This window comes from Lissotriton helveticus, chromosome 4_1 (assembly GCF_964261635.1).
Source record: "Lissotriton helveticus chromosome 4_1, aLisHel1.1, whole genome shotgun sequence".
Lineage (NCBI taxonomy): Eukaryota > Metazoa > Chordata > Amphibia > Caudata > Salamandridae > Lissotriton > Lissotriton helveticus.
Genome location: NC_136063.1, coordinates 700,927,401 through 700,952,461, shown reverse-complemented (window position 1 = coordinate 700,952,461; position 25,061 = coordinate 700,927,401). Strand labels below are relative to the sequence as shown.

General features: G+C 48.2%; 1 protein-coding gene across 2 annotated transcripts in view; it reads left to right on the top strand.

The window, feature by feature from the left end:
• The window catches only part of UBE2V2 (ubiquitin conjugating enzyme E2 V2), a 163,682-nt gene that overhangs the window by 113,975 nt on the left and 24,646 nt on the right, over positions 1–25,061 (top strand). For both annotated transcript variants that reach the window (XM_078687319.1, XM_078687320.1), the window contains exon 3: positions 5,716–5,841. In XM_078687319.1, coding sequence (XP_078543445.1) covers positions 5,716–5,841 — 126 coding nt within the window. The remainder of the gene's footprint in view (positions 1–5,715; positions 5,842–25,061) is intronic.

Sequence of the window (25,061 nt, the reverse complement as noted above, 5' to 3'; positions counted from 1 at the left end):
CAACACAACCCCTCGCTTTATCCTGTCTCCCAACCCATTAACATTCCAGGATAGTAGTCTCAACTCGCCACCCCCGTCCCCGAGAAGGAAGCAGAGCACACCCCACACGAAACCCAATGACCTGAGCAGATAAAAAGAACAATACGATGCCTTGTGAAAGGAAACGGTCACACACACACACCCCATCCCCCCCAACTTAAACCCGTTACAACGCCCCCCACCCTGCACCCCTGCGTACGACTCATGAGCCACCCCAACTTGCAGTGCGCCTGTCGCCCCGTCATAAAACTAATTTACGCAAAGAACACAGGAGGAGGAAGAGTCCCCATTCACCCCCGCCACCCTCGGGCCAATCTAAAAGGAGAACAAGAGAACCAATGTCTAAACTCAGCTGAAATAGTTGGAAAGTTCAGATGCCAGGATCCACAGTGTCACTCTTGCTCCCGCGTGTCGCCGCCGCCGCCGGGGTGCCCAGTTCGATCATCCCTTTTAGGCAAAGAATCAAGCCAGTCACTAACACTGTCCGGGCGATCAAAGAAAAACGTCCGTTCCTCATACTCGATCCGAAGTCTCGTCGGAGACAATATGGCGTACTTAAGGCCCAAGTCCCGCAGCCATCTCTTCACTCCCTGAAACCCCAGTCTCTGCCTTTGAACAAGCGGGGTAAAGTCAGGATAGAAGGTCACAGTGGTATTTTCAAACTGCACAGGGCCTTTGTCCCGAGAGGTTTGAAGGATAGCGTCTCTATCCCTGAAATGGAATAGTCTTGCAATAATGGGTCTCGGGGGGGGCACCCGGCTTCACCTTCCCGCCTGGAACGTGATGTGCCCGTTCAACAGCAAAGAATTTGCTAAGTCCGGCGGGAGCGAGATAGTCAGTGACCAGGTCTTCCACAAGAAGGTCGGTTGCAGGGATCTCTGGATTTTCAGGGACACCGATAATGCGTACATTGTTACGACGGGCCCTATTTTCATAATCCTCGAGATGACGGGTCATCATGTCGTGAGAGGAACGCAAGTTACCGATCTCGGTCTGAGCGTCCGTGACATCAGTAATCAGGCTGGAAGTCTTCAAATCCAACGCCTTGACCCTCTCGTTAGTCTTTGCCAGGTCCGCTCTAATCAGCGTGACATCAACAGCTACCGTGCCGATCTTGGAGGCAAGGGCCTCATACTGCTGTCCCATGGAGGCCTTCATGCTGGTGATGGCACTCATGACGTCTTGCAATGATACTTCCGAGGTCGCAGCAGGATCAGCCTTAGGATCATAAGGAGCACGGCCAGTGCCACTGGGGGATCCCTTTAAATGGGTGTAATGATCCATGATATTCGTCTGGGTCTGTCCCCCACGGAGAGGTGTCTTGGTCTTGCGTCTCTCAGCATCGGGTCTGGCGGCCATATGTGAAAAAGGACCCCGCGCGACCTGGTGAAAATGGCCGGTTGTAGCGTGGCCAAAAGACAACAAAACTGGACCAAAATAGCGTAAATGCCAATAAAGCTGAAAACGAGGCACTCAGCAGGGACGGCACACAGCAGTGTAGCAACACCAGGCCGAACAAAGGGTCGATCAGAGCAGCGTTTCGGTCAATCTGAGCCGGGAGTAGAAAAGCGAAACTGAAAGTTAGGCGAAGGCCGTCGGGGGGGGGGGTGGGGTAGGGGGGAAACCCCTTCGGCCGTTGTTGTTAAACTACTCCTCGTCCTGCCAGGCAACGCGGAGCCCCCGGTCTGTCTCGGGGCCGGCCGCAAAAGTTCGAGGCGGTGTAGAAGTGGATCCCAACGTCCAAATTCAGTTCTTCAAAGAATGTTGAGATCAGCCAGAGTTTGTCTACAGAAGCCCATCTTCAAAGTCAGAATGTAGTCAGGATATTTGCGAAGGCGGCGCGGGTCTCGGGAGCTCTGTGCTCATGCGACCATCTTGGATGCCCGCGAAGCTCCTCTCAGTAGTGCACTGTTGCTTCAGTAGTTACGAATTGATTCCTCAATTCAGGTATTCCCGAAAGTCAAAACATTCAGGGTCATTGTTGATTCCCAATCAAACCTAAAAAAAATAGAAATATGTATTGAGAGTAATCAGTAGAACTCCACTGAATTAGCATGCACCTCTACCCCGGCAGAAACATTATTGCATGTCTGTCGCATCCTGAATCAAGTTAAAAGCTTTCATCAGTTTAAAAAATAATGGGTAATGACTACCTGAATATTGGAAACTTCAATTTAATAGGTATGCTCTGCAACAACCCCTGAGAATTCACAATAACATGTCTTAACTGTACTATGTTTTGAAAGAAGTAGATTGGAGGATCGCCTCCTGCACGTGGTGTGCGCTGCCTTTAAGATCAAGAAGAATTTGATTCCAACCGTCTCTAAATCAGCAAAAGTCAAGACCATCCTAGCCTGACTGTGTTGCTGATTTGCAGCTGAAAACACCTAGATCTGTTTTGGCTTAGATGCTTTTAAACGTATCATTGGATTGGAGTTGCTTTTATTTATTTTACTTTTTAAACCTATGTAAACAGGTCAGTACAGATATGCATAAAGCAAGCCAAACTAGGAGCCAGGGTAGTGTTTAATGCACACAAGTAGATGTCTTCTTGTTTTGCACAAGTTTTCCCAAAAACTTGTACTAAACACAGCACATCTTGCTACTAACTTTGTAAACCACTGGCCTTTCCTGAAAACAGCTTGCAAGTTATAAGGCCAGCGCACACGGTTAACCCCTTCCATTCTCATGACGAGCTCAGCTCGTCATGCCAGTACACTGATCGTGTGCTGATGACGAGCTGAGCTCGTCATGAACAATGGTAAATAATGGTCTTCAGCACAGCAGGAAAATCTCCCTAGCAGCCAAGGTGTTTTAATAATGGTTAAACAAATTCACAAATAATGGCATGAATTCTTCCTTCAGTGTTAAGATCTCTATTTCTTTGGTCCTCTATGGTGGTACTGCAATGTTTATTTGATAGTACAGAGCTGATGAGTGTTGTCTTCAATGTCAGGAGTTTTCCTAGGCTTAATCATAATGGATGTATATATAACAAATTCAAAATGGTAATACATTTCAGTTTATCTAAAACCTAACCTTTCCACAGGTAGAAAACGTTTTATTGTAACTACAACAGAAATAGGTCTCGCAACAGTACTAGGCTTGCCACGAAAGACAGAATGCTATAATACCAAAAACAGTATATTAGATTCTTCTTTCACTTGGAATCATCAAAGAATGAAAATAGTGCCACCATTTTGTAGGAAATTAGCCTTCTCCGGAAAATTGAGGTTGAACAAGGGCCTAGCGAGATAATGGCACAAAAGAGGAGAGCCTTTGTAGGTGTATTCATGCTGCAAATCGTAATTCTTGACATCTTCCATGTGTGCTGCTTCACTTAGTTGGTGCTCTTCCAAACCATATGTCTGGATATTTCTTGATCACTGGTGTGATTTCAAGGGAAAGAGAAGTCTTGAGGGTCTTTGTCAGTTTTCCCGGGAATAGCAATAGCCGGGATTAGACTATTTGTGTGGAGGAGTGAAGATGGGCAGGAGTGATGGTTGTTAGTATAGTGTAAGTGAGAGAATTTTCCTCCTTGGCATTGTAGCATCCATATTGGACTGCAAGGCCCAGTCCTCCACTGTACTGATTTTTGGATTCTGTGATTCTCTACCTGGAAAGTGTTTTAGGCGATGGGTTATTCTCAGTTGAGATAGCTGGGTGCTGAAGATTCGGATTGTAGGTCCTTCATTCTGGCCTATGGTTTATCCACACTTTTCCGGTAGTAGTAGTATTATCTGAGAGGTTGTGATTCTTGGGCAGGGATTCCTCCAGTTGCTTGGGGAATGCACATGGGCTGGAAAGGCTGCAAAGTGTATATGGATTTTTTTAGAAATATGGAATGGAGTGCAGCAGCTCTGTGGGGTGCAAATCGCCTGTAGGTGGTATTTAGGGACATTGTAGGGGTAGCAGATTATAGGGTTAGCACTGTGCCCTTCCAGAGTCTAAGATGGACTTGAGTTGCATGGCAGTTCCCTTGGCTTATTTTGTGATATGCTACGAAGTTGTGAGGTAACCAGTGATCAGTACACCCTCCTGGCCAACGGAAGGCTTTTGGGATGCAACCAGATATTGCTGAAGTGGAGAAGGAACGTTATATTGGTGGAGCGGTTCTGTAATGAGGTGGTTTTTGGTAGTAAGCCTAAGATGTGCTTCTAATTTGCTTTAAAGCGTCAATCACATACAAATTAATATCACAACCTGTCTGTACAGTACCCATTTCATTTAATTTAAGAACACCACACAGCAGTTGTTTCAGCATACAGAAACACAACCTGGTATACTATAAAACATAGCTCCTAGTAATATTGACTCCACCATGGCCTAGTCATCACACCCTCTGCCAGCCAGCCAGCATGGTCTCAGAAACTGGAGGATAGTGTATCCTAAGATGAGGTAGGTATTAGATCACAGCAAATGAACTATTACATTTTTCACCATGCCCAGCAGCAGCACACTTTCTGAGGTCTAGTCTTTATCATTGGGTACAGAAACCCTCTCTTGGGTTAGTTGGTGGAGGGAAACATTATCTGCTCTTCCACTGCGTTACTTAAACACAAAATGGATAATAGAACCACAAAGGCAAGCGCTTGATCATAATCTGTCAGACTTCAACATCTTCCTACTCTCCTCATTCTTTGCCTCCTTGTTCATTTTCCCCTGCCTCCTTTCTTTATCTCCGTCCTCTGTCTGCATTTTTCCAGCGTTTTTCCTAATTTGAAGGGACTTATTTTCTCATACCGCTAGCAATAGAGTACCCCCATTTTAAAAAGAGGTTCATATCTAGGAAATCTGTGGTGCAGCCCAATAGGCACAACCATCTGGGTACTAGTTGGCATCCAGTGCAGCTAAGCAGTGTGTAAACTGTATCCGTAAAACCTTCTCGTCTTATTCCACCTTCCATCTCCTTATATGAGAAAGTAAAAGTTGCCTGATACAGTAGGGTGAGGAAAAAATATCCAGTGTTTTTGTCATGCCAGCTTGTCTCTAGGCTTCCCCATAGTTTCAAAACCTAGCCTCCACCCAAAGCTTGTCTGCAGGTTATGGATTTTAAGTTAATTTGCATCATGGCACATATAAGCGGAGAAAGGGTTGCATAGAGCAGCGTGGCCGTTTTTGAGAGAAAAGTGGTCAGGTATACATGGGATAGATCGCCCCACAATTCAGCTTTCCCCAGGACTTATGAATTTCAGAACTACCAGTTTATGGGTATGAGCCTATGTGGCTGGGGTACTAGAGCTATTTCGTAGTTGCATCTTTCTTTCCTTGGTGTCAGTGCTTCTGTTGTTAAAAGAGAATGTTGCGCTTCATTACAAGTTTTTGTGGCATGCAGATTACAGGAAATGGAAACATTGTTCCGCTGCACTGGCAAGGGTGTTTCGACAGAACATGGCAGTTACCTTGAATTTTGTAGCAGATTTAGACAGCCACATTGTATAATTTCGTACTTGAAAAACCTGAACACATTTTGTAATTATGTATTTAAACTTGTTAACGTGTAACTTGCTTTATTTAACCCTTAATCTTCAGTTGATTTATTAATGTGAAGGCCTTTTTACTCTTTCAGTTTTTAATTTCTTTATAATTTATAGAGGCTACTGATGTGTGCTGAAATAAAATGTATTTTAAACTGAAAACTGAGCAGCAGCTAACAAAACTATTTTGATCGTCCAGACAAATTATGAAAACCGAATATACAGCCTGAAAATAGAATGTGGACCTAAATATCCAGAGGCACCACCAACAGTTCGATTTGTAACAAAAATGAACATGAACGGAATAAACAATTCAAATGGAATGGTAAGGGACAAAAGCTCAATTTAATTAGTAGTACCTTTTATTGCGATGATTTAATTTGATATCAAGTATATACAGGTATAGCATGACAATCAATGTATTGGTTTCAGAACATTGACCATACAAGACATTCCAGGTATAAAAAAAAACCTTAACGGAAGTCAGAAATATCCCTGATCCCAAATTAACATTAGTAACTTAAAATGCTGTTTGACCTATGCAACTGACATGCTTCTCATCCCTGTCGTGGCAATTTTTCAAGACTTTAATTGTACCACAGTGCACGCAGTCCGAGTATGTTTGGTCTAGTCTGCTTGAATGGTAAGAGAATAGTCTGCCCATATGCCAAAGACACTTATTTAAAGCGGCACCTGTCAAAAATAAATATTTTAACATCGCTTTTGTAAAGCCTTTATTGTATTTTTATAACTCCAAATATACTTAAAAGAAAAATCATAAGTACTATATACTAGTTATATTTCAGATTGAATTAACTTGTATTTGTTGAACTGTGTGCTAAGTTAGTTGATTAAATAATAGAAAAATGCATTATTCTTTCACTGTGAAACGGGAGAGAGGGGATATTCACTCAGTGGCCGAATATGTTACTATACACCTAGACATAATTTCTGGTTGGCCTACCTGACCAAATTCTGTGATCCTAAACAAATCACTATACTTTATTGTGCCTCATTTTGAATGTTAAATCTGCAAGCATCTTGAAGTAATTTAGCATTGGCTATATATACAGTGTCCATGACCAAATGCTATCCATTGGTTCACTAATAGCTGCATCATCGGTGCATTTGGGGACAGAAATTTCTAAATGTTTCCAAGTTGATGTTTAAATGTTGTTACTTAATGGATGTTGTTAGAAATGGGGTCTCTAGTTGGCAATGGTTTGCACCCTGCCCAAGTAGGAGACCCTCACCCTAGTCCGGATAAGGGAGTCAGACAGCTAAAAAAAAAAAAACTTGCTCAACCCCTTGGTAGCTTGGCACGAGCAGTCAGGCTTCTCTCAGAGGCAATGTGTAAGGCATTTGTACCCACACGCACAGTTACACACTACTAAAGGAGTCCACACCAGTTTAGAAAAATAGCCAATATGCATCTAAATAAAATGTGACAAACTACACAAATCCAACATACACAAGTAAAAATATTACTTTTAAAAGATTAAGCAAGTTTAGTCCATAGAAATCCATGGATGCGTTTGTTTAAGCACAAAGTATGTTAGATGTGTCAAAAATTAAAGATGGTGCGAAGTACAGAGGAGGAGAGGTGCCGGAAAAGCAAAATGATGTGCCGGTTTCTAACTACATAGGGGAGGTGATACGACGGTTCCTTACTGACAGGTGATTTGTTAGTTCTTTTTTGCTAGGCAGGGAAGGGGATGTGTCCGTTTCCAGACACGCGCCCTCTGTCCTTTACTGCAGTGCGGTGTCGATAAAGAGTCTGTGTTGAGAGATGATGCATCGAAAATCCAGACACGCTGCTTTGATGCGACAGCAGCGATGCAGGCGCTGTGTCTATTTCACAGCCACGAGGCAGGCGCTGCACGATTCTTCAGCCGCGAGCAGGCGCTGAGTCGGAGGGAGTGCCATGGACGTCGGTGACACAGTGCTCAGGATGCACACTGCTCTGATTCTTCTGATGCCCTGCGATGACTAGCTGGGGCCTGTGGTGAAAGCCGTGGTCGATGCTTCAAGCAGGAACCACGCTTGGGCGCAGGTAGTGGCGATGCGTCAATCTTTTGCAGCGATGTGTTGAGAAAACAGGCGCTAGGAGTCGATGTGCGGATTTTCTCCTTAAGATTACCAGGATACACTTTCAAGGGCCCAGGAACTGGATTTGGCACCAGTTCGCAAGTCCGGACTCTCAGCAGAAGAGCCCATGTACAGGCAGGTGAAGTCTTTGATGGCCCTGAGACGACTTAACAGGAGGCAAGCACACACAAGCCCTTGAAGAACCTTGGAAGCAGGATGTAGAAAGCGAAGTCAAGTCCTTTTACTCCCAGGACAGAAGCAACAGGCCTGCACAACCATGCAACAGGCAGAAAGACAGTCCCTCCTGCAGCATCCAGCTCTTTTTCCTGGCAGAATGTCCTCAGTCCTGAAGTGTTCTGATTTTGGGGTGTCATAAGTCCAATAATTATGGCCCTTTCTGCCTTTGAAGAAGGCATACTTCAAAGGAAGGTCTTTGAGTGCACAAGACTTTGCCTTTCCCTGTCCTGGTTGAAGCAGCTTTGTTTGAGGACAGGGACAGCCCTGTTCAGGTGTCAGTGACAACTCCTCCCACCACTCTACCGCATGAAGGCCCATCAACCTGGTGATGGCCCATTAGGATATGCAAGGCACACCTTAGCTCCCTTTGTGTGACTGTCTAGAGTGAATGCACAAAAGCCCAACTGTCAGCCAACCCAGACATGTATTGTACAGACAGGCAAGGCACAGAATGGTTAAGCAAGAAAATACCAAATTTCTAAAAGTGGAATTTTTATCCACACAATTCATAAAAGAAACTTCACCAAAAGATGTGTGTTTAAATTCTGGTTTCAGAGACCCCCAAACTCCAAATCCCTGTCTGCTCCCAATGGGAAATCACACTTAAAAGATATTTCAAAGCAATACCCATGTTACCCTATGGGAGAGATAGTCCATGCAATAGTGAACAACGGAATTAGCAGTATTTCACTATTAGGACTTGTAAAGCACAGGAGTACGTGTCCTACCTTGTAAATATACTGCACCCTTTCCATGGGGCTGCAGTGGGCCTGCCTTAGAGGTGACGTGCATGTAAAATATGAGGTTTGGGCCTGGCAAGTGGGTGCACGTGCCAGGTTGGAGTGGCAGCTTAAAACTGCGCGCACAGACATTGCAGTGGCAGGCCTGAGATATGTTTGCAGGGCTACTCGTGGGTGACCCAATCAGTGCTGCAGGCCAACTAGTAGCATTTGATATACATGCCCTGGGCACACCTGATGCACTTTACTAGGGACGTACTAGTAAATCAAATATGGCAATCGCGGAGAAACCAACCATCAATAAAATTTAGACAGAGAGCATATGCACTTCAGCCCTTTAGTAAGGTGCCCAGATTACTAAAACCAACAAAACAGGTCTGACAAAATAGGAGGAAGAAGGCAAACAATTTGGGGATAGCCCTGCAAAAGGGACCAAGTCTGACAGATGTCAATACAATGACATTTGAATTTTTATGTTTTACTTTGGCACATTAAATTATAATTTTTTTAAAATCTAATTACGTTTTTTTTAATTGTATTTGTAAATGATCTTTGTTGCACCATTTGCATGCCAAATCTGTCAAACGTTTGTGTTTTGGCGCTTTGAGTCAAGCTTGATCGCTTTGCTTGACTCTCCCTGTAAGTTTGTTGGCTTTATCATCTCTGCTTGAGACAAGTCAATGCTATGGGCTGCCTCTGGAATACTTTCGACAGGTGCAACTCCATGCTCCTGGCATATGTCTGGAAGAGTACAGCTAGATATCCAACAAGAACAAGGAAGCTGCAATTCTAAAACATCCTGGGACCTCCTCCAACCTTCCTCCAAAAACAGGGTTCAAGACATAGAAGTCTTGCAACCAACAGATGTTGGTTACTGACGCTCATGATGAACGTCTCTGGTGCCTTGGCACTAAACACAAAAACAAGATGATGATGATGGATGGAATGCTTGAATTAGTGTCAGCCACTGGCAATTGCTCGGACTGCATCCCAATCCATCGTTTTTTGCCCACCAGTTTGGAATCGGCCGTTTGCAAATCAGCCTTGACCCTGCACCTTGTGGGAACAGTCCAGTCCGAACTTCCAGGCCAGGTCCTCCCTGAACCAAAACACAAGCAACTCAAGACCGGTTTCACCCTTATTAGGGGTCTTCAGCCAGGCGTAACTTGGTTCCAGTGGCACAGAGAGCCCGGTACCCACATCTAGTCACAGCCCAAGGCATCAAATGTAAAAAAAAAACAAGGTGATAGATTAAATGCTTGAAATAATCTTAGCCGCTGGCAATCGCTCGGGTCTGCATTCCAATCAATAGTTTTTCATCCACCATGCCACCTCACAATGGACCCGTCCATTTGCATATCAGTCTTGACCCTGCTCCTCATGGGTACAGTCCAGGCCGAAATGCCCGGCCAGGTTCTTCCTAAACTGAAACGCAACCAGTACAGGTCTGGTATCGCCCTAATTAGGGCTCTTCAACAAGGTATATGTTGTTTCCAGTGGCACAGTGAGCCCGGTACCCGCGTCTGTGCATACAAATCAGACTTGGGGCATCAAAGGCAAAAACAAGGTGATGGGTGGAATGCTTACATTTAAGTTGTATGACTGCAGTAAGAAAATTAATGAAAAGGCCATCCAAGATTGTGAAACCAAGTTAGCAGTCAAAGTAGCAATCCGTTCAGAATCCTGAGAGTGGACCAGTTCCGTTCCCAATCTCTCCCACGCACAGTCTTCATTGAAGTTGCATGGCCCGAGTAAGTCTAAGAAGTTGCACAAGAAACGCCAAGATGAAGCACAGCTCATTGGAGTCGCATGACAAACCAGGCACCTCCAGTCAATGGAGAATTTCGTCCTCACCCTGAATGGATAGTTATGTTGCAACAGATAGCTGATGGCCTGTGAGAAGATCTTTGATGCCTTGCCTGATCCCTCTGGGGCATTCTTCGGAGCAGATTTCACTGGTGCAGCCCTTGCAACGTGCCTGGTGCTGCTCCCTGTGCCTCGACCTTCATCACTGAGTTATATCTGCTCAGCCCCCCCGTCTCCTACCCACTGCTGGTTGTCCCAGAAGAACTTCAACCCTGAAAGGCCTCATTTTGGATGGATAAGATGCAGCGAAATACTCTATTTAGTCTTGTCTGGACACTACTGACTGTGTGGGTAGGGCAGCCTGAACCAGCATGCTGCTCAGGCACCATGCCTGAATTTGCTGCACAGTCTTTTCCTCCTATGTCCAAGAATCTTTAATCGAAATGCCTTCCAGTGGCTCTTAGCTGTTCGAATCGAAAGCTGAAAACATTTCAAACTGAGCAAGGCCGCCACCAGTTTTCCCCCTCATAGCGGCCCTTTTGAGTCTTCGGTAGGAGTTATCCGCTCAAGCCACACCAATACAGGCTCCAGCAGTAATAAGCCGCTAGATGGTGAGTCCGGGGCTCCGGCCAACGGCATCCAGGACCCCAGCGCCAACGCAGACTTCAACCCCTCCTCCTGCTGTAAAGCCCCTTTAATTTTGGTTGGGTCACCATTTACCTACCTGGCTGGAGGAGCAAAACTACAGATTAATGGGTGCTCCAGATCGTACAGCAAGAATAAATCCTCCGTTTTCTGTCCTATCTCCCGAACATGCCACCCACACCTTAAAAGCTCCCGGAGGATTACTTTTCCATACTCCAAGACCAAGGGAGCAATAATGAGCGTACCAGTATCAGAGATTGGGACGGTCTGTTACTCATGTTATATTCTGGTGCCGAAGAAGGATGGTGGCCTTCGTCCTGTTCTTCATGATCTGAAATTCTTCTGGAAAGACCAGTTCAAAATGCTCACTCTGGCCCAAGCTATGTCTACTTTGGATCCAGGAGATTGGGGGGGTAGCATTGGATCTGCCGAACGCATACTTTCCAATCCCCGTCCTGGCGACCCACCGACGTTACCTGCGGTTTCAGGTAGGCCACCAGCACTTAAAGTTCTCTGTGCTCCTTTCGGCCTGACTAGTATGCTGCGTGTGTTCACAAAGGTGATGTGGTGGTTGCAGCTCATCTCAGGAGGTCGGGAGTACAGATTTTCCAATACAATCGATGACTGGCTCCTGAAGGCGGGCTCCCCCAAGCAGTCTTAAACCACCTCCAGATGATTGGATGTCTGTTGATATGCTTTGGTTTTCTATCAACATGCCAAAGTCCCACCTCACTCCTTCACAGAGGCTCCCTTTTATTGGAGCCATCCTGGATACTGTGCTTTATAGAGCTATTAATTCACCACAACGAGTCCAAAACATTCCAGGTTATGATTCCGATGTTTCAGCCTTTAGCGTGGATCTCAGTAAGGGTTACTCTGAGGCTTCCTGGTCTCCTGCACCTTGTTTGTGGACCATGCAAAGTGGCACTTGCGGGCTCTGCTGTGGGATCTGAAATCTCTGTGTGCTCAGCACCAAGGGGCTTCTAAGCCTGTACTGGTGTCAAGGAGACAGCAAAAGGCCTGCAGTAGTGGATATTAAGGCAACGGCAGCAGTCCCCTGTATCGTTGGTGGGTTCGGGAGTTTAATCTGGGAGTGGTGCAGATCAGAAGACTGTTCACTAACGGAGGCTTGGCTCCACATCAGTTGGTTGAAGTGGTGAGCAATTCACTTGGCACTGAAGGCATTCCTCCTGAACATCAAGGGGGAACATGTACAAGCGCTCACAGACAATGATCGCAATGTGGTACTGCAACAAACAGAGCAGTTTGGGGTTGTGGGCTCTGTGCCATGAGTCTGTGGAAGTGGTTGTACGCTCAGGAAATATCCCCGATTTCTCGGCTCCTGGCAGGATCTTAAAAAAACAGGTTTGATGAACCCTGATGATGTTTCCTTCCAGATCACGAATGGTAGTTGCACTTTGAGGTGGCACAGAGCATCTTCCAGCAATGGAGATAACCTAGGCTAGATCTATTTGCCATCGCAGAGAACATGCAGTGTCAAAGTTTATGCGTGTTGGAGTTTCCAAGGCAGTCCTCCCTTGGAGATACCTTCTGCCAAGACTGGAGGTCGGGACTCCTGTATGCCTTTCTATCCCTTCCTCTCTTCCCCCTTAGTGTGGAAGAACATCAAGAGAGATTCGGCCCAAGTTATCCTAGTGGCACTGGACTGAAGGAGGAGAGTGTGGCACCTTATCTACTGGCCATTTGCACATGTTCTCCGATCCTGCTGCCTCTTCAGGAAGACTTCTGTTGCAGCAGCAGGGCAGGTTGCTAAACCAGAACCTGCATAGTGTACACCTAAAACGCGTGCGATTGAGCGGCGACAGTTGATGGCTTTCAATCTTCCTGGTCTTTGTCATTCTTGGCGGCTAGGTGACCATTCACAAAGTCTGTTTATGCCGCATGTTGTGAGAAGTTTCTTGCTTTGTGTTTTATGACACATACTCAACCTCTGAACGTGCCCGGTTATCCGATGTTCTATTGTTTTGCCTTGCATTAGCCCCGCAAGGTCTTTCTATGGCATTGGTTAAAGTTGATTTCATCCCTTTCGGCCTCCATACATTTGCTTGAGTAGCCTTCTCTTCTCAAGCCACCTGTTGTGATGTTTTTTTTGTAAGGGGCTGGTCCATATGTTTCCACCAACACCATTTGTAATGCTACAGTGAAACTTTAATTTAGTCATCACATACTAAATATGCGCCACTTTACCCATTTTGAACCCAAGCACAGTGTCTTGTCTTCCTGGTTGAACAGCATTCCTCATCGCCATACCTTCGACCAGGCAAGGGAGTGAACTTTAGGCCTTGTTTGTGGTCCCTCTGTCTACATCCTTTTCCGCGAGAGAAACTGGTTCTCCAGACACAAGTAGCTTTTCTACTGGCAGTAGTAATGCCCTTCCATGTAGGCCAATCTATCGCCTTGTCAACTTTTCATGCTACTCCTCAACCCTCTGATGAGGAGTGGCTCCACTGTTTTGATCCGAAGAGGACACATGGGGGCAGATTTACAAATATTTGGTGCAACGCAGCAAGAGAACTTGTAGCCCTGCGTCAAATGGAGAGGGCAGGAATGCGCCATATATCTTAAGATATGGCTCATTCCTGTTTTCATTCTGCGCTCGTGCAGTTGTGGCTACCAAAAGCCTGCCCAGTGGTGCAAAGGGTGTCTGCGTTACAGCCAGTATTGTTTTTGTGCAGCAAGTGACCGCTTCCTGCACAAAAACAATCCTGCTGCAGAATGAAGCACATGTAGAAGGCGTAAAAAAAACAAGGAGAAACACTTTTCTCCTCGTTATACCTCCCTTGGGAATGCGTACCATTTTGACGCATTCCCAGGTTTACTAGTGTCAGTAAATCTGGAAATGCGCCAAAAACCAGGGGAGAATGCGTTGGAGCACCCATGCTCCTTCGATGGAACACCTTCCCAGGGAAGATTAATGCAAGGCAGTGACTTGTGCTGCCTTGCGTTACTCCAGATTTTCTATGCCATGCAGAGGCACGCAAGGTGTCTTTGCATGGCATGGTAAATCTCACTTAAAGGCTTGCATTGTCCTTGGGTCACCTTACGGAAGACAATGGCAATGAAAGCCCTTGATATTTCTGGTTCTGAGTTTTTATATCGATCGGACCAGAGACCGTTGCCTAGACTATCAACTCTGTGTGGGCTTCTTTGGAGCAAAGAAAGACAAAGCAGTACAAAAACCTACTGTGTTCAGGTGGATTGTCCTCTGTATGAAGATCTGCTATGAGCTAGCCAAGAAGCAACCTCCAGAAGTCTTGTGTGCTCCTTCCACCAGAGCAAAGACTGCTACTAATGTGCTGGCATATGGTGTGCCAGTCATGGACACTTGCCAGACTGCTACTTGGGTGTCCCTCCACACTTTCACCAAGCACTTCTGCCTGAATAGCCAGGTTCGGTGGGACTGGTACTTTGCCTTAACTGTTCTGCAGGATTTCCTGATCCGAACAATTCTACAGATCAGCCCCCAGAGGAGGTGTACTGTTTCTAGTTTCTATTCAAAAGGTAAAGAATCCGGGTTAGAAGTCTCTCTCAGAAGAACAAGTTACTTCCTTTACTAACGCCTTTTCTGGTAGGCACTCTATCTAACTGCAGATTCCTCACAACCTTCCCTCCTCCCCGTTATTAGGAATGGTCTCCAATAATCTGTTAATGGGATCCCCAAAACCTAACCTCTGCACACTGCCATATTCTGATTTATGTGGCTCCGTTTGTAACCGTTGACTGTGATCAGAAAGAAACCGACGTCAGCATGCGCAGGTGGTGCTCTTATTCTTGGTCCACAGCCCTATCTGGAATCAGTGGAGCCGCACAACTCTACCTGTTGACATGCGATGAAATTGCTTGAACGTTTTTGGATCCAGTTTAGCACTGGGGAAAATTCACAAGGTGAGGAATCTGCAGTTAGTTTCTACCAGAAAAGGCATTGCTGAAGTAACAGCGCCAGGGTACCCGTAGGGTGATAGTGCACTCTATAAGTGACGATAACCATAAGAGCAATAACATGTTAATCATGGTCACAGCCAAATTTCTGAATGACAATCGAGCATCACCGGTGCAGCCTCCTCCTCCTTTCTAGCTAGGTTTCATTGCCAATCAATCATTTAGTATTCAACCCTCAGCTTGTGTCTCCTCTTCCTCAGGAAATGTGCAGTCAAAGACGAAACTCTTCAGAGGAAGGAACAGGCTTGCTTTCTGGCTATTACTAAGGTCCCTATGATTTCCTTCACAAAATGCTATCCGCGTTCTTCAGCACCATCTGCGGTGACTCACTACACTTCATTGTGGGTAATGGGAGGCGTTCTCGGTTATCACCACTGGACTTTGGTCTTGGATAATCAGGTGCATCATCTCTTTCTGAAGTGGTGCTTGGATATGCTTATAGCAGTGGTTCTTTACCTTTTGAGACCTGTGGATCACCACTTAATCATTACTGGAATTCAGATACCCCACTGAATCATTACTTGAATCTGATGACTCCAGCCTTTGTAATGTCTACCATTTGAACCTGAAAACAATATTCAAATTCCAGGAATGGATATACATCAGACAAATACACAAATGTGGAAATATTTTATTAAATCCACAAACCAATCGAAACGACAAAATTGTAATTTTAAAAGCAAGGTTGGAGCTTTTTCAAAATTAGGTTTTTGATTCTAAAAGGTGAAGCAGTATACCTAACTCCGTATATCAATGTTTTTTGCACCTAATGCAGGATTTATTTTTGACAGCTCTTCAATTTTAACCACCCATACTATTTCGTTTTACTGTACTTGCTCTGCTTCCACAGATCAAGCTGAATCACCGCCTTCGAATTCCTACACATTTAGAGAATGTTTTAAAGTGTTTAATTTCGTCTCTTTATCGAAGTATGCTTTATCAATCTGCAAATATTATTTAATTTTCTAAACCGTTGCCGACCCCTAGGGGTCCGTAGATCACGGTGAAGAACAACCTCTCTGTTGCTACTATAACCTTTTTCACTCTGGGCAGCTCCAACTCATTTGGCATCCAAACAACTTGAGTGAGCAAAGGATTAGTGTAGAGAAATGCTTGCATGGCCCCATGGTGGTGAACTAGTATGGGGTCCTGGGCAATTTCCCACAATGCCTTTGCCTTCAAAGGAGGCCTAGTGCAGTGAATCACTGCAACAAAGATAACGCTGTTGCCAACAATAATGGTTTTACTACCAAACATGTTCACATTCTCCAGCATTATTTTGGCATAAGGTGTTGTTGGCGAGAGTATTGACTCAAATACATTTTTCCACAAAAACACTATGCAGTTCCGCCACCTAAAGTCTTTTTAGTTTTTTGCTGTATATCAATGAATATATACTATGTTGTTTACTTTCCATGGACATTTAACCCCTTAGTTGCTATAGCTTTCCTACCCGAGTGCTTAGTGCGTTTTTATATCTGAAAGAAACAGGTTAGTATTAGATTCCTTACCTTAGAATATCCCCAGGCGTCAGTCTGGATCCGGAAACTTTTGCGTAGCAGTACCCCTGCGCGTCGGTAGGCGTCGTCTGCAGGCGTCCCCTGCGGCTCCGCGTCGTCGGCGTCGTGCGCCGTGATGACGTCGCTGGAGTATATAGACGCCGCCTCCGCGCGCTGACGTCAGTTCTTCTTTTTTCCGCGCCAGTTAGCGCAGATCTGAAGAGCAGTACTCCGGTCTTTTGACTAAGTTTTTGTTACATCTAACTCTATCTTCAGGTGCCGGTAGGATGCCCGGTTTTAAAAGTTGCGACGGGTGCGACCGCCTGATGTCGGTCACCGACCACCATCGACTCTGCCTCCGGTGTCTGGGCGCGGACCACGACGTGGAGTCCTGCGTCGACTGCCGGGCCTTGACAAGTGAAGCTAGGCGGGAGCGGTCCCGCAAGCTGCTCGAGCTCCGGGTGTCGGCCCCGCGTCGAGAGCGGTCCCGGTCCGGTCGGAGGTCGAGGGAGCGGTCGAGAGAACGATCGCGGAGCCGCCATGGGCGCTCCGGGAGTCGCCACCATTCCTCCGGGTCCTCAGGTAAGCGCAAGAAGTCGGGGCGTCGTCATCGTACCCCCGACTACCCCCGACGCCCGCGTGATGCGGCCGGGGGTTCGGGTGGCCCCACCCCCGCGGCCCCGCGTGGGTCGCCGACGCCGTCTGCCCCATACCCGTCGGTCCCTGGGGAAGGCGCGTCGCGCGAGGAGATTGAGGAGTTCCTCATGGCTATGAGGGCGTTGTCTCCGGCGTGGCCTACGGCGCCTACGGGCCCGTCGGTCCCGTCTGGGGGCCCGAGCGGTTCGGGTGCACCTGCCCCGACGCCGCCGGGTGCTCCGGCCCCGACGCCGCCGGCGGCTCCGGCCCCGGTGCCGCTGGGCCCTTCAGGGTCGTCGCCGGCTGGTCATCCGGCCTCTCCGGCGCCGATTCCATCGGGGCAACCCGTGGTGCCGCCTCCGTGCGGCGCCGTGACTCCGCCGTCGGTTCCGGCCGGTGTCGGGGCTCCGGCGCCGGCGCCGCGCGGCGCCACCCCCATTCCCTCTCTGACTCCTGACGCGGAGTCGGACCGGCATCGTCCGACGCCGAGTCCGGCGCCGTTGGGGCCCCTTGGCTCCGAGGAGCCGGTCTATATCGTTGACTCGAACTATGGCGATGAGGACGATTATGGAGAGGGTTGGGAGGGGTCTGAGGACCCTTTGTCACGAGCATGCCAGTACGACGTGGACTGGGTAGGTGACTTAGGTGAGGCCAGTGGCCTGGACGAGTCGCCTAACCCCGGGTTTGTCTCGCCTCCCACTGTGGCGTCGGAGGCTGGGGCTGCCTATTCGGTGGTACTGATGAGGGCTGCCAAGGCCTTGCGCCTTGAGCTCCCCGTTGCTAAGGTGAAGCCTAACATCCTCACCGAGGTATTTAAACCGCAGTCATGCCCCCAGGAGCCTCTGCTGCCGTTTAATGACGCCCTGACGGATGTCCTTTTGGGCACCTGGTCCAGGCCCGCTTCCGGTTCACCTGTTGACCGAAACGTTGCCAGGCGTCACCGTCCGTGTTCGGACAACCCTGCCTTCCTCTCCACCCATCCCTCCCCGGAGAGTCTGGTGATCCAAGCCTCCACTTCCCAGTCCGCATTCCCGTCGGCCCCGCCCGATCGGGAATCTAAGCGTTATGACCAATTTGGCAAGAAGGTCTTTTCGTCTTTGAGTGCAGGACTGCGGTCTTGCAATACCGCATGCCTCTTAGGCCGCTATACCCACTCTCTGTGGGATACGGTCGCGGAGTGTATGCCGCAATGCCCGCAGGAGGTGCGGGACAAGCTCAACCAGGCCTTGCTTGAAGGCCGGGACGCGGCGAGGTACTCCATACGGTGTGGTCTTGACACGACCGACTCGCTGGGACGGGCTATGTCCACGACGGTGGCGATTCGTCGCCATGCTTGGCTGAGATCCGCCAACTTCTCGCCGGATGTCCAGAATGCCCTCATGGACATGCCTTTCGATGGCAGTCGCCTGTTCGGTGACAAAGCGGACAACGCGCTTGAGCGCTTCAAGGACTCCAGGGTCACGGCCAAGTCCTTGGGTCTTTCGACCCAGCGCCAGCAGACGGGTTCGTTTCGCTCCTTTCGTGGCCACGGAAGGGGCGGTCCCACACGTGCTGCCAGCCACGCACCGCAGAACGCTCCACAGCGCGGTGGCGGCCGTGGATTCCGCCGGGGTGGCGGTAGGGGTCAGCGGCGAGGTCAGTCCACACCTCCCCCCGCAGCAGCCTCCAAATCTTCCTAGTCCGAGCTTTCGGGCCCATGTGACGCCAGTGGGTGGCAGGGTTCGCCATCACCACTCCCGCTGGCGCACGATTACGTCGGACAGGTGGGTGCTGCAGCTCGTCCGAAGGGGCTACTCCCTCCCCTTCGAGTCCACTCCTCCAGCCATGCCACCGCAGAACCACCGTGTGTCGGGGGACCACTTGACACTTCTGCAGGAGGAAGTTACGGCCCTCTTGGCCAAGGGGGCCATCGAGCGCGTTCCTGGGCCAGAAGTAGGGTGTGGTTGCTACTCCCACTACTTTCTGGTACCCAAGAAGGGCAAAGGGGGCCTACGTCCTATCTTGGACCTACGGAACGTCAACGGCTTCCTCCGGAAGGAGAAGTTCAAGATGTTGACTTTGGCTCAGGTCTTGGCTGCTCTAGACCCACGAGACTGGATGGTAGCGTTGGACTTGCAGGATGCGTATTTTCACATCCCCGTCCTGCCGGCCCACCGGCGTTACCTGCGGTTCACGGTAGGCCACGAGCACTTTCAGTTTGTCGTGCTCCCATTCGGCCTTACCAGCGCCCCACGGGTGTTCACGAAAGTGATGGCGGTGGTCGTAGCTCATCTGCGCCGGTTAGGGGTTTCAGTCTTCCCCTACCTCGACGACTGGTTGTTGAAGGCGGGCTCGCCCCAGACAGTCGTCCACCACCTTCAGATGACGGCAGACCTCCTGCACGAGCTGGGGTTTTCCATCAATGTGCCGAAATCACACCTGTGTCCCTCTCAAAAGCTCCTTTTCATCGGAGCGGTTCTCGACTCGGCTCAGTTTCGGGTTTATCCTCCGGAACGGCGGGTCCGGGATATTCAGGCTCTGATTCCCATCTTTCAGCCGTTGTCCCGGGTTTCGGTCAGGTTGACGCTGCGACTTCTGGGGCTGATGGCCTCCTGCATCCTTCTGGTGCATCACGCCAGATGGCGGATGCGGGCTCTGCAGTGGGACCTGATGTTTCAGTGGGCCCAGCATCAGGGCAACCTGTCCGACCATGTCCTGATCTCGGAGGGCACTGCGAGACAGTTGCAGTGGTGGCTTACGGACCGCGATTGGGTCAGGGGCAGATCCCTCTCCGTTCCCCAGCCGGAGCACGTAGTTGTGACGGACGCGTCCCTCCAGGGCTGGGGAGGCCACTTGGGAGAGGCGGAGATCAGAGGCATCTGGTCTCCGGCGGAGTCCCGGCTCCATATCAACATGTTGGAGCTGCGGGCGATTCGCCTAGCACTGAAGGCATTCCTCCCCTTTGTCAATGGGAGTGTAGTGCAGGTGTTCACGGACAACACCACCGCCATGTGGTACTGCCACAAACAGGGCGGTGTGGGGTCATGGACCCTTTGCCAGGAGGCTCTGCGCCTCTGGCAATGGCTGGAACGTCAGGGCGTGACTCTGACGGTTCAACACCTGGCAGGTTCTCTGAACGCCAGGGCGGACGAACTCAGCCGTCGGTGCTCGGTGGATCACGAATGGCGTCTGAACTCGGACGTGGCGAACGGCCTCTTTCAGCAATGGGGAGAGCCTTGGTTAGATCTATTCGCCACAGAAGAGAACGCGCAATGTCATCAGTTCTGCGCGTTGGAGTTTCCAAGACGGCACTCGCTCGGCGACGCCTTTCGGCGCGAGTGGAGTTGCGGTCTGTTGTACGCCTTTCCGCCTATACCACTTCTGCCCAGAGTGTTGAAGAAGATCAGGCGCGACCGGGCCCAAGTTATCCTTGTGGCTCCGGACTGGGCTCGAAGATACTGGTATCCCGAGCTACTCAGCATGTCAGTCGGTCCCTCGATCCGCCTGCCCCTTCAGGAGGACCTTCTGTCGCAGCAGCAGGGGACGGTCCTCCACCCGAACCTGTCCAGCCTCCACCTCCATGCGTGGAGATTGAGCGGCGACAGTTGAGGCCATTCGACTTGCCTCCTGAAGTCTGTGATGTGATTCTGGCAGCCAGGCGTCCCTCCACAAAGTCGGTATACGCCTGCCGGTGGAACAGATTTGTGGCATGGTGCACAGCTAAGGCTGTGGATCCCCTTTCTGCCCCTCTTTCCGAGGTTCTCCTCTTCCTTCTTTCTCTTGCCCAGCAGGGCTCTGCTCTGGGCACTATCAAGGGCTACCTTTCTGCCCTTTCCGCCTTCTTAAGGCTACCTGATCAGCCATCTTTATTCAAGTCCCCTATTGTACTGAGATTCTTGAAAGGCATCACGCACATGTATCCACCTGTTCCGTTCGTGATGCCTCAGTGGGACTTGAACCTGGTTCTGACATTCTTGATGTGTGCTCCCTTTGAGCCGCTTCATTCCTGTCCTCTCCGTCTTCTCACTTTAAAGACGGCCTTCCTGGTTGCCATCACCTCTGCCAGGAGAGTGAGTGAGCTCCAGGCTCTTTCTGTTAAACCTCCTTTCTTGTCCGTCCATCCTGACAAGGTGGTTCTTAGGACTAGGCCTTCTTTCCTGCCCAAAGTAGTTTCTGCTTTTCACATCGGGCAGTCCATCACCTTACCATCCTTCTTCCCGCCTCCGCATCCTTCAAAGGATGAAGAGCGGCTCCATCGTCTGGACCCAAAACGTGCGCTTTCATTTTATATGGATCGCACACGCCAGTTCCGGGTGGATGACCAACTGTTTGTTGGCTACGTGGGTGAGAAGAAGGGAAGGGCGGTACAGAAACGAACCATCTCTCGGTGGGTCGTCCTGTGCATCAAAGCATGCTACTCTTTGGCTCGGAAGGAGCCTCCTGTTGGGCTGAGGGCCCATTCCACTCGGGCCACGGCGGCTACTACTGCCCTGGGCCGGGGAGTCCCTTTGCAGGACATTTGCCAGGCGGCTACGTGGGCCTCGCTGCACACCTTTGCAAGGCATTACTGCCTGGACAGTCAAGTCCGGAGGGACGGCTTCTTTGGCCGTTCGGTCCTCCAGGATTTTCTGGTGTAGGATTGTATTGGTTCGCAGACCCACCACCGGGGTTGGTATTGCTGGGGTATCTATTCTAAGGTAAGGAATCTAATACTAACCTGTTTCTTTCAGATGAACAAGCTACTTACCTTCGGTAACGATATATCTGTAAGAAACAGTAGTTAGTATTAGATTCCTTACCGCCCCACCCGTCCTCCCCGTTCTGCGAACTGATACCTAGGGTTAAGGACATCCCTTTCAGGGCCCTAGTTTCAAATGGCACCAGTGTTAGTTCTCACATGGCTCTGCGTGTTCTGACGCGGAAAAGCTGTGTGCAAAGAACTGACGTCAGCGCGCGGAGGCGGCGTCTATATACTCCAGCGACGTCATCACGGCGCACGACGCCGACGACGCGGAGCCGCAGGGGACGCCTGCAGACGACGCCTACCGACGCGCAGGGGTACTGCTACGCAAAAGTTTCCGGATCCAGACTGACGCCTGGGGATATTCTAAGGTAAGGAATCTAATACTAACTACTGTTTCTTACAGATATATCGTTACCGAAGGTAAGTAACTTGTTCGTTACTGCCACTCCGTGCTTAAGCCTTCATAACCCTCTTTCCACCAAAGGTAGCAAAGTCAAATTGGAGTCTTTATTTGCTCATATGTCATGGATTCTAGAGGTATCCAGGGCTCGCGGATTCCCTTAGAGGGACCTGAGAAAAAGAAACAGAATATGGCATTTAAAAAATGAGGAGAAAGCACTGTACATGAAAGTGTATGTTCTTTTCTAAATCAATTGCATCAACTAAATAAAAGCTTGCTGTACTAAGATAAACATCTCCCCAGCTTTCAGGAACAGACTTTTGGGAAAAAAAATCTGTATTTTGCTTTTCTCAACGTGGTCTATTTTTTATGATTACTATCAATTTGCAGTTTGGGGATGAAAACCGTTTTAAAACCCACTTCTCAAAAGTAGACACAATTCTATATTTGGCAAGGTGTCAATGTAGATCGCTCATGGTTTTTCTGAAGAAACTTATTTAGGAAATACTGATAGCTGAAAATCAGTTAGAAAAAATAGCAGGTGGTGACAATATTTTATGGTTGAAGCAACATATAGTTTTTTTTGGCTGTTCAAAAAAATGCAATACCCTGATCCAATAACCGAGCTGTAGATTATAATATTTAGTTGTGTATCGACCATGGAGCAATTTGCTTGGTAAAACTAATGAAAAATGCTTTTGAAGAAAGCTTAAGCATTTTTTAAATGGACTGCAAATACTGATTTTGCAGATAGTGGGTATTTGTACTATTCTGAATATGGGGTTACTCAAACTACAGTGTGATTCAGAAAGCAGTTTGCAAAATGTGTTTTCTTGAACATTAGATTACAACTGGAATCCAAAAATGGTGAGAAATTCAATTGATAATAACAAATGTGCTACTATTCTTTGTTACCAAACTTCTCCCCATTAAAAACGGTACCCAACTTGTGTGGATACCTCTATCGCGTGGAGACATCAAATCTTAGACATGAAAACTGACCCATTTTGGTAAGCTGAGTAGCTGGACCGTAACCAGGGAAATCTATTAAAGCCATGACACGAATGGGAGGCCAGGGTGATGTGACTTGTGTGGATCCCGCTACGTTTTCTTACTGCGTGATAGTAAATCGGGATGTTTTGAGCAGGTCTTTTTGACCTGTACTTTAGACAGTGTGGGCATGTCTAGATTTAAAAGGTGGGCTACTTGTGTTGGAGCTAACTGCCTAAAAAATACTGCCACAAAGTCTAAAGGCTTTAGGATTCAAAACATGGCAGATGTCCAGTTTGCACTTCCATGTAGTTTGACAATAATTTGCTTAATATACTGCAGGTGGAACATCCACAATTTTTAAACAGAGTGGCCCACAAGTATGACCAACCATTACCTATTTACTGGAGACAGTAAAGATATGGTGGCTCAGTTCTAATTTGGTGATGGAAAAAAAGTATTGGATTATGGTACTACTTTGTGCGAGTACTATTGAATGGTCCATGGAAGGGGTATGTATGCATGCACAGTCATTTAAAGGTGCATACGAACTATTAATCTGACTGCTCTATTTCAGTACAGCTTCTCAAGAACTTCAATTTTGTGTGGTACAAAGTGAAGGAAGTTGGAAAAAACACAGCTGGTGAGATGGTAACTGTGGACAGTGATGAGGACTCTCCTGCCTCTTTCGTTTCCAAATGCAAACTCTGCATCTGCAATATGGATTACTTGTTTTCTCTGTGGCAGGAGTGCAATTGGCAAGCTTCCTGTCTCGCAGCCCTGTAATGTCCTTCACAGCAGATGATACTGAAGCAAGTGCTTCTACCGCAGTAGGACTATCAATATTTGCCAACAAACTCAATTTGCCATGGCTGTCTCCTATAGACAAAATACATATTTCCAAATGGATGAACTAGGTGCACCGTTGTACACCATGTGCAAGTTTTATGACTCGCTTTATAAAGTTGTTGTACCCGGTCATGTTTATCCACTGCGCTAATGTACTTTATGTAATTAAGTATACTGTTCAGCTTGTGTACTTCTACCACCTGACCCCAAACTATGACCTGATGTGTGCTCTTTGTGAATTGTACTGAGCACATGTACTTGCTGGCCAAATGAGAATCTGATAGCTAGCAGTTAGTGGGGATGTGCTGCCCTGGCATTTTTGCAGCTTCTCATAAAAAAGCTCCTCTCGGATTTCTTTTTGGTGATTCAAATGAGTCCACAAGCAGCAGTGCCAGCATTGTTCAGCTCACTGTACAATGGGAAGCCGGTACGTCATTTCTATAAAGGTTATATAACATTTATGAAGGAGCAATTTTGCAAGCTACCGTACCATCTCCTCACTAGCTCCGAACATGGAAGAGCAACCAGCAAGATTTATACAGGTGTCCTTCCCAGTATAAATCCGAGCTGTATACATAACCAATAGAGCTCTTGCCAACATGTCCAACTTGATGCCACCATAATGAGCTCTATAGCTTGGCCTGTACTAACTGGGGTTATGTAGGGTCAATCGGGCCCCTACGAGGGCACGACCATCCCCACCCCCAGGGAATGGAAAATACAATGACCATTTTGGTTTTGGTCCTGCCTACTCAGGGACTTTCTGACACCCACAGGCAGCAGTCTTTTATAGGACGGGCATCACTGGAAAGGGGACAGTCTTCTGTGCGACCCCTTGCAATGGCTGACCATCAGGGGGCATAATTACATTTTGGTAGTGGGGGCAACAAGTCAACTCACTTCAGCCATTGGTGTGTTACTGTCATTCACATTTTGTTTTCACCCACCACCGCTCATAGTATGGCACAATAG